General features: G+C 45.8%; 2 protein-coding genes across 2 annotated transcripts in view; both read left to right on the top strand.

The window, feature by feature from the left end:
- The window catches only part of LOC310792012 (T-lymphocyte surface antigen Ly-9-like), a gene marked incomplete at its 3' end in the record, with an annotated part of 33,929 nt that extends 28,314 nt beyond the window's left edge, over positions 1 to 5,615 (top strand). Inside the window, exon 7 of the mRNA XM_083653694.1 lies at positions 5,545 to 5,615. Coding sequence (XP_083509820.1) covers positions 5,545 to 5,615 — 71 coding nt within the window. The remainder of the gene's footprint in view (positions 1 to 5,544) is intronic.
- Positions 5,616 to 7,928: 2,313 nt separating this feature from the next.
- LOC310792011 (uncharacterized protein) overlaps positions 7,929 to 18,193 on the top strand; it is a gene marked incomplete at its 5' end in the record, with an annotated part of 67,032 nt that continues 56,767 nt past the window's right edge. The window contains 4 exons of the mRNA XM_083653693.1: positions 7,929 to 8,388; positions 8,568 to 8,944; positions 13,517 to 14,898; positions 16,289 to 16,495. Of these exons, the coding sequence (XP_083509819.1) occupies positions 7,929 to 8,388; positions 8,568 to 8,944; positions 13,517 to 14,898; positions 16,289 to 16,495 (2,426 nt within the window). The remainder of the gene's footprint in view (positions 8,389 to 8,567; positions 8,945 to 13,516; positions 14,899 to 16,288; positions 16,496 to 18,193) is intronic.

Here is an 18,193-nt window from a genome sequence, read left to right as displayed (position 1 = left end):
GTGTGTGTGCGCGCTCTCACTGATGACATCATCACTGTGTCTGTCTCTTGTGTTTGTGTTTGTGTGTGTGTGTGTGTGCGTGTGTGCCTGTCTGTATCTTGTGTGCAGAGGTGTAGTGCTATCTTGAGAAGTGGGGGAACGCACCTATTATGCGGAACACCACCACCCCCCCCCCCCCCACCCCCCCCAGCACACGCACAGGTCCCCCCGCACGCACACACACTACACTGACTTATTACACTAAAACTTATTGTGTCCTCTAGACAATGCAGAAGTAGCCCATGACAGAGTCAGTTATCACAAACAGCTAAGCTAAACAAGTCTCAAGCATCACACAAGTTGCTTGCACATCATTTGGCACGGCGGCTGGCATTTTTAGTAAGTAACTTACCATTTTGTGGCGAATTCTGGCGATGCAAATTGCAATCTGGTGATTAACGCTAACTTTTGATTAGCGTAAATTGAAAAGAAATCACGGTAATGTAATGTGCACTCCATATTAAAATTTACACCGCTTGCGCATGTGCAGAAACTGAGAAACCGGACCGGTGTCAGTGCTTCCGTGCGTAGCTGATTTGGCCCACCCATTTACTGTTAGTAAAGCAAATCTACCAGGTACATATTGCATATTTTACCAGCATTGGCTGGTGCTCATTTTGTAGTCTTCATCAATGCTGCTTGTACTAGCAGCGGTGTCGCGTCTATGTGCCGACAGGCCGCAGTGCCGACAGGTCGCAATGCCGATAGCCCACAAGCAGAACCAGCTGAGCGATGCGGCGTGCAGCGTGTCGGTGGAGCTAACCTCTCCCAGCCCCCACGCCAAAACTAACCTCCCCCCATGCCTAAACCTAACCTCCCCCAGACCCTAACCCAAAACCTAACCTCTCCCAGCCCCCACGCCAAACCTAACCTCCCCCCCATGCCATGCCTAAACCTAACCTCCCCCAGACCCTAACCCAAAACCTAACCTCTCCCAGCCCCCACGCCAAACCTAACCTCCCCCCATGCCATGCCTAAACCTAACCTCCCCCAGACCCTAACCCAAAACCTAACCTCTCCCACCCCCACGACTAAACCTAAGGTCGGCATTGCGGGTGGTCGGCATAGCGGGTGGTCGGCATAGCGGGTGGACCCCACTAGCAGCTAGCGTCAGAAGCTAACCAACCTACCTGTTACCTTAGCTCCAGGCTTAAGGGGGCGTGTGCCTGCCTGGTGCCAAAACAGCTTTTAACATTGTTTCTAAATGATTGTAAACGTACCTTTTTAGCAACTGGTCTGAAAAATGAAAGGATGTTTGGCTGCCTTTTCATCTTTACTTGTTATCGTGAGGTACTGGGAGAAAAAAAAACATATTTTGATGCTGAAAATGCCACTAGCTAGTTAACACGTTAATTGCCAAGAACGAGTTGAGTCGTCAAACACAATCCAGCTGTTCACTGCCAACGACGAGTTGAGTCGTCAAAAAAATGATTTTTTTTTTTTTGACCGTGGGATGTGCATCTAACCCTTTTACATCTCTTATATAATTATTGGAGCCACCGAACGTTTACAACCCATTCCACCGACCCACTAAGTGGCAACAGTGCTCTCCTGACTAGAGGAAGGCAAGCATTTTTTTTAACTTGTCACGCCATTCTCACCCCAGCCATTCTCATGAAAATGGATGGGGGAAAACGCTTTCTTTTTCGCGCTGATTGCTGGCGATGCGGGATTGCAAATTTACATAATAGATTACAGTTGGAACACACTTTGAAACACGCAGCATAAATATGACCAGAATCGCAAAAGCTTCTCTCAACCAAAACTCCAAGAAGCGAGCGAGTCCATGCCGACTTCCTCAAACAGCGGCCGTGCAGACAGGCACAGGACAGCAGCAAAGCACTGAGACTGTGACGGCCGCTGCAGCCAAGAAGAACGCCCACGGAGGGAGGAGTTGAAGCAACTCTCCCTCTCGCTCTCTCCCTCTCTCTCTCTCTCTCTCTCTCTCTCTCGCTCTCTCTCTCTCCCTCCCTCCCCCTCTCTCTCTCTCTCTCTCTCTCTCCCTCTCCCCCTCTCACTAGGATTAAACCTAGTGCGTCTCCCTCCCGGGAGGGAGAGAGAGAGAGAGGGAGGGAGAGCGAGAGGGAGAGAGAGAGAGAGAGGGAGGGAGAGCAAGGGGAAGGGAGAGAGAGAGAGAGAGAGAGCGAGAGGGGGAGGGAGAGAGAGAGAGAGAGAGAGCCAAAAATGAATGGTTAAAGTGACAGTTCTATCGAATTTCACAAAAAGCCGTTTATCTCTGAATATTTTTTCTGACGCTAAAACCATGCTGTATTCAACTGCTAATGCTTACATAACTAATAACTCTACAAACTAACTCTTTTAGACAGAGAAAGTATACATTCTATTAGTACTTTTGAGATATTGTATGTTCACAAACTCCAAGCAGAAAATAATCCTCGGCTCTTGTAAAATGAGCCACAATCCTCAAAAAACGGCTTGGCAGAAGCTACCTACAGCAAGAAAAAAACGGCTGGCAGTCAATGTGTTAAGGTGGAGTGTTTCTGTCTTCCTTCAAGCCACGAGTTGATACCATGTGAATCATTCAGCCCACCTTAAATATAGACGAATGACAACTTTGTCCAGATTCACTCGTTTTATTGGCTCGACATACACACACACGTTGGCACACACAAAACACTGCTTTGAGAAGTATGGGAACGGCGTTCCCCCGCGTTCTACCGGCACTACACATGCTTGTGTGTATGTGTATGTATATGTGTATGTGAGTACACGTGTGTGTGTGTGTCTTGTGTGTGTCTATTTGTGCATCACTGATGATGCCTCTGACATCACTGATGATGTCACAATTCATGACATCACTGATGACATCATCACTGGCCGACTTTGTGTGTGTGTGTGTGTGTGTGTGTGTGTGTGTGTGTGTGTGTGTGTGTGTGCGTGAATTTATGACATCACTGAGTACCGCAGGGATGACGTATTTTTTTAGGCTTTATCCAGAAATCGGCCCCATTTTGGTTCGTCAGTGGAAAAGCCTTTGGGGTTTTAGAATGGGGATTCCCCTGTCAGATTTCACACTTAAATGCATCCATCCCCTTGTTGCACATGTCCTACAATGTCCCTATGTCTGTCTTAGTGCTTATAAGTTGAACTGCCTCTCTTGAGTTCCATTTCCACCCTGCTACCACAGGAGGAGCTGCACTCCTGACTTCCTTACATTTTGTCGGTGTGATCTCAACCTACCTTTACACATGACATGCTGCCATTTGAAAAAATGACACTTTGTCCTGATCATACTGCTATTCATCATGACCAACTGTGGTCTGACACATAGGGCCCCTTGCAAACAGGTAGACCTATATGACGTTTGGGTGGTCTAGCTATAAGCATTTAGCAAATATGCCTTCCTTAGCTGGGAGTTACTTCCTGTTTGTACCAACTTCTTTTTTGTGTCACAACCAAATGGTTCCACGTATATTCTGTCATACAGAGATGATGTAGGCAGTTGAAATATTTTGTGTGTAAAATCTTTTTCGGATAAATTAAAATAAATTGCTTTTGCAAGGTTAGCCTGATGGTAGTACTGTAAGGTCTGTCTGTGGTTAACAAAACTTTATGGAAACGCGAATTTGTGTTCAGCATGATAATCTTCACAAACGTGAATAACTACCCCTGATGAAGGCAGATGTACTGCCGACACGCGTTGGGTTTAGCCATTCTTAAATAAAGGCTTTTTAACTTGGAGACTGAGTGCCTTTGGTTTTTGTAGTAGGGCCCACTGCCCAGCTACTTTTCTATTTTTCAACTTATATGCCTTTTGAAGCGTTTTTGTGAACATTATCATGCTGAACCCAAATTCACGTTCCCATAAACTTTTGTTCACCACAGACCTTATTTTATGCATTTAAGTGAAATCCCCATTCTAAATCCCATTCACTTTTTTTTGCTGACAAACCCGGAAGTATACTTGCGGATTAATTCCTGCGGGTCTCTATAGAGAGACAGGCAGAGCGCCGGGCGCTGTCTTTTCAGCACCGCAGCACACGGGCAGCTGAGGAACAGAGAGAGGGAGAGATGTGTCATTATATCGTAATATTGTCGTCGGGCTGCCGTCTGAAATCGTGGGCCCTCGCGGCCGGGCCGGGCCGTAATTTCAGGCGCTCGCAGGGCTCTACAGTGATGGTCACTCGAGCAATTGTGATGTCATCAGTGATGCCAATAGAGCACGCATAGCACGCGAGATTTCTAGTATGTATATTATATATATATTAGGAGTGTCACGGTACACAAAAGTCACGGTTCGGTACGTAGCTCGGTTTTGGGGTCACGGTTCGGTAGGAATACGGTACAACGGAGAAAAAAAGCAACAAATCCCAAATTCAGTTTTTTTCCCTTAGATTTTTTCTGAATTCTGTGTTTTGCTTTTTACGCTCATTTTACCATCAGAAATAGTGTCTAATGAATGAGGAATGAATAAATGTCCACAATTTAATAAGATCTAGGCAATCCACACAAAAAGGTTTTATTCTAGAGCAGCGATTTTCAAAGTGTGGGGTGCGCCTCCCTCTCAGATGTCTGTATTCCAGCTGTTTGACAGGGCAAAGGCATTTCCCCCCACTTTAAATCTTTATTGCACACAGGTTTGTAAACAGAGTGCATGTGAGGAGCAGCCTAATACTCCCACCCACCCCTCCCCCACTGTCTGACACACAGCGGGGTGGATTTCACTTTCCGAAGTGAGTAGGCTAACGTTATTGGATGCGAGTTTTGTTTACCATAATGATTACGTTCGGTCATCATAATGGATTATTGGAACATGACAAGGAGCATCCCCTCTTCCTCACCGCATCTTGCTTGTCATCTCACGCAATGTAAGTTGCTTGTTTACAAGTTAACAGCTTTGTCAGTGTTATGTAATGTGTAGCCGCGACGCGCAACTATATAGAGGACGTTGTGCGTTGCGGCTACGTAACGTTACATTAGCAAGCTTACCCAGGGGCGTCATGCAAGCCAACAATCTGAGGGGGCGAACTCTGGAGCTGCCCATAGGGCGGTGCCGGATTTTGGGGGTTGGAAGCCAGATTTAGAGGAATATCTCATTTTAAATTAACAGACTGAGCAGGAGTAACCATAAGGCTATTTTCCAAACTGCTCAGCCTCCTGGAAAGATCCATAATCACCAGAATAAGTACATTGCCACTGCCCAGGCTCAATGGACTTGACAAAAAAGGGAGACCACACGTTTCAAAGCAATGTAACACAATGTTTATTTGGGCTGGTATTGCCTTTTCAGAAGGTAGAAATATTTTCTCTTCCATTAGTCTCATCTAGTGTCCTCTAGAGCAGGGGTTCCCAACCTTTTTTGTGCCAAGGACCTAGATACATGAAAAAAAAAGTTGCGGAACAGTTGTCAATTTGAATGGTTTTAGTTACATATATATTTACCCACCAGGTGGCGACAAAGGGTAAATAACAGCCTTTTGTGTTGTACTGTATGTAGCCTATACAGTATTTATGTTTTTGTTTGAACTACACATGTCCCTGCAGTTGATCCCAGCTTACACCCCCGTACGAAGAAGCGCCCCAGTCTCAACCAAAACAGTGAAAACCTGGCCTGAGGGGGCCATGCAGAAGCTGCAAGACTGTTTTGAGTCTACAGACTGGAAGGTTTTCGCAAACAAGGACCTTGAGCAGTTCACAACAGCGGTCCTGGGGTACATCACGCACTGCATAGACACTGTGACAGTGAATAAGCGCATCCGGGTCTACCCCAACAGGAAGCCCTGGATGACAAAAGAAGTGCAGGGCCTACTCAAGGAAAGAAACAAAGCCTTCAAGGCGGGAGACCAGGAGCTCTACAGTGCTGCCAGAGCCAATCTGAAGAGGGGAATCAGAGAGGCCAAGGCTGACCACAAGAGGAAGATCGAGGACTTCCTCAAAAGCAACAACACCAGGAAAGTATGGCAGGGAATAAAACACATGACCAACTACAAACCCAGCAACCCCACGGCCGACGGCGATACCTCCCGAGCGGAGGAGCTAAACCGCTTCTACGCCCGCTTCGAGAGGGAGACACCGGCGGCCGACACACCACCCCCTCCCACAACAGCCCACACCCAGCCCACAGCAGCCAAACCCTCATGCTGGAGGAGCATGAAGTCAGGCGCACGCTGAGAGCGGTGGACCCGAGGAAGGCTACGGGCCCCGACGGCGTCCCAGGACAGGTACTGAGAGACTGCGCGGACCAGCTGGCCGGGGTCTTCACCAAGATCTTCAACCAGTCCCTCTCCCAGGCCACCGTTCCACCCTGCTTGAAGACCTCCACCATCATCCCAGTACCGAAGAAGAGCAACATCAGCTGCCTGAACGACCACCGTCCAGTTGCACTCACACTAGGGATCGACCGATATGGGTTTTTCAGGGCCGATATCGATATCGATTATCGGCAATGAAAGACACCGATAACCGATATTTTGGAACCGATATATGTTTGCAGTAAAAATTTAAATCTTGGTGTCAAAATTTAGAATAACACGACCCGTTGTTGAAATTCATTTTCTTCAGTTTATCCAACTACAATATTATTTGAAAATATTCACTCTATTAATATTGATATGAATCAAAGTGTATGTGTGTGTGTGTGTGTGTGTGTGTGTGTGTGTGTGTGTGTGTGTGTGTGTGTGTGTGTGTGTGTGTGTGTGTTTGTTCAATCTAGTGGAGACTTGGGCACATTATCAAGATAAAGCTGTGGACTTATACTTTTAACAAACTAACACCGACTCACTACAGTAACAAAATAATAGAGGGTTTCCCTCCGCTTACACCTGACACTAACCTCACCCCCAGGCTCTCAAAGGAGAATACTGAAACAAACACGTTCATCCGTGCATCCGCTGATGTAATGTCTCATCCTCGTTTATTCGGTTCCTTGTTTCATTCTAGAGTCCGCTGACGAAATGTCTCGTCCTAGTTTATTCGGTTCCTTGTTCCAAGCAGAGAGAGAGTCAGAGAGAGCAGAAAAAAAGTCCGCTGCAGCTTGCCCAGACATGCCTGCCTGCCAATGTATTTTTCGGACACGAAGCGCGACTGGATCAATAAAACAGCTTCGCTACTGACAACCATGGCCATTTGATTCAAAAAGAGCGACGCTACACCGTGGACACGCACGCTACTATGGAATTAAAAACTAGTGCCCCATACACTGCTTTGTGAGGTTACTAGGCTATTTTGCCCTCTTCAACAGCGGTGGACGGTGATAAGTTTGAGTTGCACTTGCACAGCAGGCACCAACGTTACTCAAAGATATATGCTATCAGTACACAAATAATCTCTGTTATCTTATCGTTATCACTGCAACAATCATCTCTCTCACTTATAGACAGACCTATCTCCACACACTTTGCACTGTGCGAGGCTGCGCTTCATACGAATCGCTCATAAGATCGTGGTGTTTTTGAAATGTCAGCGTAGGTAATTATTATGTATATTAACTTTAGTACAACTTCGGCATGGCAATATCTGCAGCTTTACCTTAACACTGTGACTGTCACACAGTCGCAACAGCCAACTAGTCAAGTCCGCTGTCCGCTCCAGCTCAGACGGCCACGGCCTGCCTCTGTGCAGGCTGGAGCACTGAGGTGTCAGATTTCATCTCTGAGCAGCTCTCTGATAGGCTATTGCTCGATGTGTAACCAATCAGATAGCGCTGTGGGAGGGACATTGCTCCAGATCACACAGAGGGAACTACAGTACTGTAGGAGAGGCTCCTTCCAGCCGCAGCAGCTGCAAATTAGCGCATTTTTTTATTGAATTATTATATCGGCAAACAGCCAATGAAAATGCCGATACAGATAATCGGCAAAATGTTGAATATCGGCCATAATAATCGGCCAAACCGATAATCGGTCGACCCCTAACTCACACCCATCATCATGAAGTGCTTCGAGAAGCTGCTCCGGACCCACATCATCTCGGCACTCCCTCCCGGGCTCGACCCTCACCAGTTCGCCTACAGAGCCAACAGGTCCACGGAGGATGCCATCGCCACAGCTCTCCACTCTACTCTGAGCCACCTGGAGCAGCGGGGGAGCTACGCGCAGCTGCTCTTTGTGGACTACAGCTCGGCGTTCAACAGCATCATCCCTGACAGACTGGTGACCAAACTGTCAGACCTGGGAATATCAAACTCCATCTGCCTGTGGATTAAGGACTTCCCGTCGGATCGCCCCCAGAGGGTGAAGGTAGGCCGCCACACCTCATCAAGCATAAACCTCAGCACCGGCTCTCCACAGGGCTGTGTGCTGAGCCCCCTTCTCTACTCCCTCTACACTTACGACTGCACCCCTGCCCACCCCAGCAACTCCATCATCAAGTTCGCGGACGACACCACTGGTGGGGCTCATCTCGGGGGGAGATGAGTCTGCGTACTGGGATGAGGTGGAGAAGCTGTCGGTGTGGTGCACGGAAAACAACTTGGCCCTGAACACCTCCAAGACCAAGGAAATAATAATTGACTACAGGAGGAAGAAAACACACACTCAGCCCCTGGTTATCGTGGGGACGGCGTGGAGAGAGCGACCTGACCTGGAGCACCAACACCACTGCTACCATCAAGAAGGCACACCAGAGACTGTACTTCCTGAGAGTACTCAGGAACAACCATCTCGCACAGGAACTGCTGGTCTCCTTCTACCGGTGCTCCATCGAGAGCATCCTCACGTACTGTATCTGTGTGTGGTTCTGCAGCTGTACAGCCGCGGAGAGGAAGGCGCTCCAGAGAGTCGTCAACACCGCCCAGAGGATCGTCGGCTGCCCCCTCCCCCCCCTGGCTGACCTGTACAGCTCCCGCTGTCTCAGGAAAGCCCACAGCATCCTCAAAGACCCATCCCACCCCGGGCACTGCCACTTTGAACTGCTGCCCTCAGGCAGACGCTACAGAGCGATGAGGGCACGAACGAGCCGGTTCAGAGACAGTTTATTTCCAAGAGCCATAGCTGTGCTCAACATGCTCTAACACAGTTATCATAGATACTCTGTGCCTAATGTATAAGAATATGTGCAATATATGCGCAATATGCTAAAAGTATAGCGACCGCCCTCAGTTATCTTAGATATACTGTGCCTTAATGTATATAGAATGCTCAAAAATGTGCACACAGAACCAAGTAAAGTGTCGATGCCTAATGTATGGACTGTATATAGGTCTGTGAAATATGCTAAGTGGAATGACCGTCTCAAATGTATAGAGTGTACAGGAGTGTACACGAAACAAACTTGAAACTAGAAACTTTTTACTTTTTTTTTACTTTTTCACTTTTTATTACCTCATACTTTTACACACTGAACACTTTTATCCTTATTACCTCGTTACTTTCTAAATACCTTATCTTTATTACCTTGACTTATTGTATTGTCTTGTCTAACGCACCAGGGGATTGCTTCAATTTCGTTGTTCTTAACTTGTTTTGTAACGGTGACAAATAAAGCTCATTCATTCATTCATTCAACTACAAACATAAATAAATGTCAACTTGAAACTATGTTTCAACTACCATACACAGCCTATAATATTATAACCTATATTTATTAAAAAAAAGTTTTTTTCTTTTTTGTTCACCTCTCAAAAATCTGAGGGGCCCTATTGCCTCATTGGCTTGATGTTGACAGAATTTGCAAAACAGCTTACCGCCTGAGTCATAAAAGTCAGGATACTGCTCTGCACTTGCTTTTTTGATGACTGTTAAGGGGGAGCAGCTGGACGCTTCAATGTTGTTGTGGTTTTGTGAAGCAGCATGTAAGCTACGGCTTGTAAACATGCTGGAGCGACCCCCGGTAATGTCTTCTCTCCCTCCACAAAACGTTCCATTCAGTGAATGCGGATTTCTATGGCCCATTGTCTGTGTGTGTACACACACACAGACAATCAAATCCCAAAAACATTGGAATGGGTCAAGCTCTTAAAGGAAAATTTCGTTTTTTTTAAACCTGGAGCCCTCTCCTCACATTAATTATTATCTGACGACTCACCCAGTGTTCTCCGCAGCGATTTGGACCGTCGTAGGCGCTGTTGTGATCGAAATAGTACTCCAAGCCAGTCCTTGAATGCGCTCCATCGGGGCCACATGGCAGCGTGCTCTTCCTCCATGTAAATAGACAGTTTTCTTCCTGTTTTTGACCCATATCGTCATTATATATATATATAAAGAAACATCAGACTGCCAATCTCCCCCGAGCTATTTCCAGTGGTATTTACAGGGATCCCATTTCCTCCTGTCGGGTCAGTGTCACCAACTCTCGTCAAGTCCGGCAAGACTTTCCTGCCGGCTGGCCTGTGGACCATACAGTCTATGCTGTGGACTGACTACATAGATATAATACTGTGTCGATGTAAACAGACTTGTTGCTGTTATTTTCCTGTAGAGTCTTATGGTGAATGGAAACGGAGAACAGGCAGAATAGTCATCATCTTCATGATCCTGACCATGTTGCTGCTCATCATAACGCCCATTGCTAAATGCATACGCAGAACAGGTATGAAGCCATCAGATACTACATGTATTTACAAAATGATTGACTGTGTAAATGGTGTTATTAATATGATTATGTCCAAGTAGGGAAAAAGCTGTGAGACTGCGCCGACAAAAGGCATCTAAAAAAGTTTGGCTGGGTGCGTCGGTACAGAAGTACTAACAATAAAGGTCAAAGAGAATACCCGCACACCAGATGTAACAGGGCTAAAAAAGCCACAGAGGAGGTCCAAAGGCTGAGATCAAGCAAAAAAGACTTACTTTATTTTACATAGTGCAGGACAAAACAGTGCAACAAAAAAAAAAGTGGATTAACACATTGAGTGCCAAGGACGTCTGTGCACGTCCTAAAAAAAGTAACGTTCAGTGCCAAGGACGTCTGTGCACGTCCTAAAATCATAATTCATATTATTCCATAATTCTGCTGTTTAACTCATTCACCGCCAGTTTAGGACTGCCAATATTTAGCACAGGCCAAAGATTTTCATAATTGTTGGTCATCTTTCAAGACCCACAGTAAATTATCTATTAGCACCAGAGTGATTTGCAATACCTCAAAATGAAGATGTACGTCTCTGGGTTCACCAGGAAAAAAAAGTGAGCTTTTAGCATGTTCTGTACTCTACTTATAGCCATTTATATACACCCTGTTTTCTACCCAAAAGCTCTCCCTGAGAAAATAAACAGGAGAAAAGGCAATTTTTGTAAAAGGGCACAATCTCAGGCAGAACTCACTCTCAATTCTTTTATTTTGAACTGTATTGACATCAGACATGTAAATATTATTCGTTAGGACACAAATGACAAAAAAAAATATATATATATATATATATATACACATGAAGTGCTTTTTTTTTACATTCAACAATACAGTTTACTCGGTGTGAGTGAGTGTGCAGACAGACAGACAGACAGACAGACAGACAGACAGACACACCGACAGACAGACAGACAGACAGACAGACAGACAGACACACACACACACACACACACACACGATCCCCCTTCGTTGCGTGATTTCTAACCCCACATAGGATAAGCAATAACCACGCCCTGTGGCGCTGGGATTGGCCAGGAGCAACACTGGAGGGCACGCAGCCCAGCGATTTCATGAACCAACTGAATAGCTCTTGAGAACAGACAGCGGGCTGCTGTGACTGCCGCTTCTGCCTCCGTCCTCGTCCATGTCTCCCTGTCCTAGTATCCTACCTGCTATTTGATCGTTCCCGTTTTCCCCTCGGCTATTCAACACGTCCTCACCGCCCCTCTGATCGATCATTTCCTCATTCCTCCGATGATCAAACGCATCTCTGGATTACAGTACTTTCTCCCGTTTTCTCCGGCTGGCACACAGGAAAGCGACCAGCTCCTGCAGCGCGCGAGGGGCGTTTCAATGGCGTTTCTCCTGTCTGCACATAGTGCACAAGGAAGCATTTATCCGTTTTCTGCTTTTCCTCTTGCTCAATTTCAAAACAACAGCTGCGGTATGTGTTTGTTCACGTGTTGTCTTAGATGCTAGGGACCTGATACTATGTCACAGGCTGAGGAAGTGTTTGAACTACGCCCTGCAGTAATAAAAACAAAAACACGTCAAACACGTCTTTGGCGTGGATGGCTATTTCTGATAACACGGCAAAGACGTCTTTGGCGGTGAATGAGTTAACTACATTTTCAAAGCAGACATAATAAAATATAACAACACTTCCGTTTTTGTTTCGCTGGGCGAATTTGCGGCATATCTTTTTTCGACTCTGGTTCGATTTTTGCAAGTTTTCGCCTGCGACTTGAATTGATAACCACTTATTTCCATAGGCTATAGGCTATTTATTTATTTTACAGGGGCAGCCACAGCCAATCAAGGCTCGTTTTGATTTGAGACCGGAGGATGAGCACACAGCAGTTCTCCTGCCCTCTGAAAACCACATACAGTACATAGGCTACAACGTGGCTTCGTTCCTCCCCTCCCCACACACACACACACACACACACACACACACACACACACACACACACACACACAAATCAATACTGCCTCGATTATGAAGTGAGCCCAAGCGATCTTCAGTTAAAATCATCATTGTATTGTTGATAGCAAATTTAATAAAAGGTAAACTCTATAGGAAGAGAGTTGGCAGACAGACAGCAGCTGCAACGCAGCAGCAACGCTGCCTGTGTGGACGCCGCGCGCGTCCCAGCCGCAGCCCCCACGCGACGCACACACACGCAATAGGTAGACGCGAGATGTCTGGCCCGGGCGTAATAAAGTGATAGTCTGCTTGTTTTGCTGGAACCGTCCTTCCTAATTTGCCAACCCAGATCGTTGACCTGCGGGGCTCAGTGGGTTTTGGGTAGCCTGTGCATCACTACAATATGCTGATTAAACAGCATGATTATTGCACATGTGCCTTGGGCGGGTCAGCTCTGAATCTCCTGGTTGAGTAATACATTATTCTAACAACTACCTTATACCTGACACCCAGTCAAGAGCTGCTTGTCCACCCAACAGTAATGAGCTGAATAGAGTCCATGGAGTTGGGAATGTGTCAATTATCAGGAAATATTTGTATTATTCTTTACTCACCTCTAATCTGTTGTTTGTTCTGTCAGAAACTCTGTCTGCGTGTCAACATCAACACAAATCCAGTCTGAAGGAGAAGGTTCAGTGTGTGTCTGAGGGGCTTGGTGGAGCAGGAAACTCACTTCTGAATGATTTCTACACAGTGCTTTACCTCACAGTGGGAAGGACTCGACAGGTCAATCTTGAACATGAGGTCAGACAGATTATGGCAGCATCCAGAAACCAGACATCAGAAACAACAATCAGATGTGAAGACATCTTTAAACCTAGTGGAAATAAACCAACCAAAACATTGATGACAATAGGAGTGGCTGGCATTGGGAAAACAGTCTTAACCCATAAGTTCACTCTGGACTGGGCTGAAGACAAAGCCAACCAGGATATACAGTTCATATTTCCGTTACCTTTCCGAGAGCTGAATCTGCTGAAAGAGGAATGCAGCTTGGTGGGACTTATTCATTGCTTCTTTAATGAGATCAAAGAAGCAGGGATCTGCAGGTTTGACGAGTTCCAGGTTGTGTTCATCTTTGATGGTCTGGATGAGTGTCGACTTCCTCTAGACTTCCAGAACAATAAAATCCTGACTGATGTTACAGAGTCAACCTCAGTGGACAGGCTGCTGACAAACCTCATCAGGGGGAATCTGCTTCCCGCTGCACGCAGCTGGATAACTACACGACCTGCAGCAGCCAATCGGATCCCCCATGAGTACGTTGACGTGAGGACAGAGGTGAGAGGCTTCACTGACATTCAAAAGGAGGAGTACTTCAGGAAAAAAGTCAGAGATGAGGAGCAGGCCAGCAGCATCATCTCCCACATCAAGGCTTCACGAAGCCTCCACATCATGTGCTACATCCCAGTCTTCTGCTGGATCACTGCTATGGTTCTGGACGATCTGTTCAAAACCAGTGAGACAAGAAAGATTCCCAAGACCCTGACTGAGATGTACATCCACTTCCTGTTGGTTCAGTCCAAACGGGGGAAAGTCAAGTATGAGAGAACTGAGGAAGAGACCAGGAAGATGATGCTCTCTCTGGCAAATCTGGCTTTTGAACAGCTGCAGAAAGGCAACCTGATCTTCTATGAAGAAGACCTGATAGAGTGTGGCATTGATATCAGAGCAGCCTCAGTGTACTCAGGAGTGTTCACACAGATCTTTAAAGAGGAGCGTGGGATGTACCAGGTCGAGGACAAGATGTTCTGCTTTGTCCATCTGAGCTTTCAGGAGTTTCTGGCTGCTGTCTACATGTTCCACTGTCACACAAACAGGGACGAGGAGGTACTGGACACATTCCCGGGAAATGGTTTGGGTAGATCTGAAGACAGTGACCAATCCCTGGATGTCTTCCTGAAGACAGCCATGGACAAATCCCTGAAGAGTAAAAATGGACACCTGGACCTCTTTGTCCGCTTCCTTCATGGCCTCTCAGTCGAGTCCAGCCAGAGACTCTTACGAGGCCTGCTGGGTCAGACAGAGAGCAGACCAGACAGCATCCAGAGAGCCATCAGGAACCTGAAGGAGATGGTCATCTCCAATACCTCTGCTGACAAACGCACCAACATCTTCCACTGTTTAGTGGAGATGAACGACAAGTCAGTGCATCAGGAGATCTTACAGTTCCTGAAGTCCGAGAACAGATCAGTGCATAAACTCTCTGAGATCCACTGCTCAGCTCTGGGCTACATGCTAGAGATGTCAGAGGAGGTTCTGGATGTGTTGGACCTGGAGGCCTACAACATATCACGCGAGGGACAACTGAGACTGATCCCAGCTGTGAGGAACTGCAGGAAGGCTCGGTTAGTCCTCATATAAATACCAAAAGTATAGAACCATGTAGAGTGATCTTTATACTAGGGTCGCCACGATGCTAGAATTTCTAACTTTGATATCTTCTACCAAGGTAAATATTGATACTCGATACCATTTTTGGCGACATTTTGGGGGGGAGGGGAGGGGGGGGGGGGTTGGACAACATATCAAGAGGCATACAAAAGAGAAACATTGGATGGACAGACGCATGCTTCTAGGCCAGATGAAACTCATTAAAAGCATTGCTCTTACACAGTAGATTACCCCTGCTCTAGTCGTTCTCAACCTTTTTGAGCCACGACCCCCAAAAAACTTTAGGCTCGGGTTCACAACGCCACCTCCTGCCGCTACCATACCCACTGAAATCATTTTTATAGTTTAGATAGCTGTATAATACATTAAACCATGTATGGGAGATTTAATTATCATGAAAGAAAAATCTTTTCTTATTTTTTTATTTTTTCTCTTTTGACAATTATCCAGCGACCCCCGCAAAATAATTTTGCGACCCCTGGGAGGTCCCGACCCCCAGGTTGAGAACCACTGCTCTAGTCATCAGCCTATCACAACACAGCAGATTACCCCTGCTCTAGTCACCATCATATCACAAAAAAGCAGATTACCCCTGCTCTAGTCATCAGCCTATCACAACACTTTTAGCTTGTTGAAGTAACATACTGTACCCACCAATGAATGATAGGGAGGGGAAATTCTGTAGTATGTTTGATTTTTCATTCAGAGAAAGCACTGCTGGTATCAATATTGTTGATGAGTATTGTACCAGTGTCCAATTTGTATTGATACTTACCAATACTATTGACAACTTTATATACTTCCTTTGAATGCCAAATAAACCAAGAGAAAGAACAAGTACTTTATACCTGACACCATCACAATTATAGTAAAGATCTATAGTTCCTCAAACATAGAGAATATTACCTGTTGTTCTACATAGCAGTGGTACACCGTGTTGGGCTTAACATGTTACAACGTAATGTCACTGTAATCACATTACTTTTTCCTGTAACAGAGTAAAGACATTACTGTTCCAGGTTCAGTTTCACATTCCGTTACTGATCTAACATATCTGTTGTTTTTTTTGTTTCATTCTTTAGTCTAGTTCAACTCTTTATTGAAGTAATAATATCTATGAAAGATCCCCCTCGTCTTCTCCTGCCTTCAGCTCATGTCAGAAATAACAGAATACTAAACCATAAAATTAACTAAACCCAAACAAAGTCTGTGTGCTAATGGTGTCAGGTTTTACCAGAATTTGAACGGAACTGCCCCAATTATTGCAGTTATCATTAGTAGTAGTAGTAGTCGCTTTATAAGTTGCTTGCTTGAAGTCCAACTCCTCCTTTATTCTTTATTCAGATTGAGGGGCTGCAACTTGTCAGAGCCTGACTGTGAAGTCGTGGCCTCAGCTCTGAAGGCCAACTCCTCCCATCTGACAGAGCTGGACCTGAGTCACACCAACCTGACTCTGGAGGGATGTGCGCATACAGGATGGAATCTGCATTCAGGATTGAAGCTGATCTCTGCTGGACTGCAGAGTCCACACTGCAAACTGGAGACTCTCAGGTCAGACATCATATTTAATAATGTGCTGATATGAATATTAACTGATTGTTTTTACTCTGCTTTATTATTATTAGGGGTTCAAGCCCCGAAGGACTGTCTGTATGTATGTATGTCTGTATGTCTGCGCACAATTGCTCAAATCTGCATCACTGATGACATTCACTGATGACATCACAATTACCGGTATGTCAAAATATCATCATCAGTGATGTCATCGCTAATTATTCCAGGAGTGTCTGTCTGTCTGTAGCCACTTCTAAACATGAACTCTGGATTAAAACCAAAACCGTAGAATCAGGTCCGGCTATTCCCAGCAGTTCCCTTGGTAGACATGACTCAATAAACCAGTTAATCTCTTTCTAAACATGAGGAGAAGCTCCGGCGCTGCAGTTGAATGATATTGTGCAGTTTGGCCAAAGTGTGGTGCACGGCCGAGCAGAGGGGACGGGGTGAGGCGGGTGCGCCGGGGTGGGGGGAGCCTGCGGAAATGGTGCTGCAGAAAGCCTGTGGCAGTGGCACCCATGAAGTGGAAAGATACAGCAAAGATGGCGACGTCCATGGTTGTGTTGTTTGTTGTGCTTCTGCAATATTTCCTCACACGTACTCAGCAACGCAGAAAAACTATGTAGAAACTGGAAAGGTATATATATACGTGTAAGCAGAAGAATATACGAAGCAGCGACACGTCGTGCACAAAGATCCCACCGGAGAAAGGTTGCTCCAGTGTTCACGTTACCTGCCCTCCAGCATCAGAGAGCAATGTGGAAGCGAGGGAGACCAGGCGGACACTTATTCTGGGAAGATGCACTTAAGAACTTTGATGAGGTGGAATGAAAGTGTCAATTTTGCATGTCCCGGTCTACGTTCGAGTATGTTCTGAGTCTGGTGGAACCTGCACTAACACGCAAGATTACACGATGGCGAAAACCACTAGAAGCACGTTTGAGACTGGCCGTTGAGCTTTGGTGGTATGCCACACCGAGCGAATATAGAACAATAAGCTGCATATTTGGTGTTGGACTGTCTACTGTGGGCTACCGTGTGCGTGAAGTCACATCTGCCCTAATGAACAATCTCTATACAAGCGTTTCATTTGCCTGCCAAAGGGGGAACAGCTACAGAAGAGCTTAGATCATGAATGTGTGCACAGTAATTTAAGACAGTAACAGTAAGTTATTTGACAGTAAGCGTAAACTAAGTGGGTAGTGGGTAGAAGCTGTTTTTGTGGTGGTTTTGGCATACAGTGCTCTGTAGCGCCTGCGGGAGGGAAGGAGATTAAACAGATCAGGGCCAGGGTGAGATGGGTCAGTGATGATCTTTAAGTTTAACATGTTAGTTTGTGTAGCTTGTTAGATAAATGTCTACCTCCAGCCTAGCAAGGGTTAACTTAGGGTCAAGTCGGGGTTCATTTAGGATCAAGTTATTGTTAAGTCAGGATTAAGTTCTCCATCCAACTCAAATTCTGCTTTTTACCACAATTATTTCCAGAGAAACTGCCATCTGAAAAGATTGTCCATATAAAATTGGATCCTGAAACTTAACTAAACCTTGTGATGGTCTGCTTTCAGATGGAAAGACTCTATAAGGCCGACATGATGCTGATCCACACTGACAACATGCTCCACTGAATTATTAAAACCTGGATTGTTGAAAGCTTTCAGGGATATTTTATTTTATAGCTATTTGTTTTATTCTTTA

This window comes from Poromitra crassiceps (genome assembly GCF_964638095.1).
Source record: "Poromitra crassiceps genome assembly, chromosome: 17".
Classification (NCBI taxonomy): Eukaryota; Metazoa; Chordata; class Actinopteri; order Beryciformes; family Melamphaidae; genus Poromitra; species Poromitra crassiceps.
Note: the sequence above shows the minus strand (reverse complement) of the source record. Positions and strands in the feature narration are given on the sequence as shown.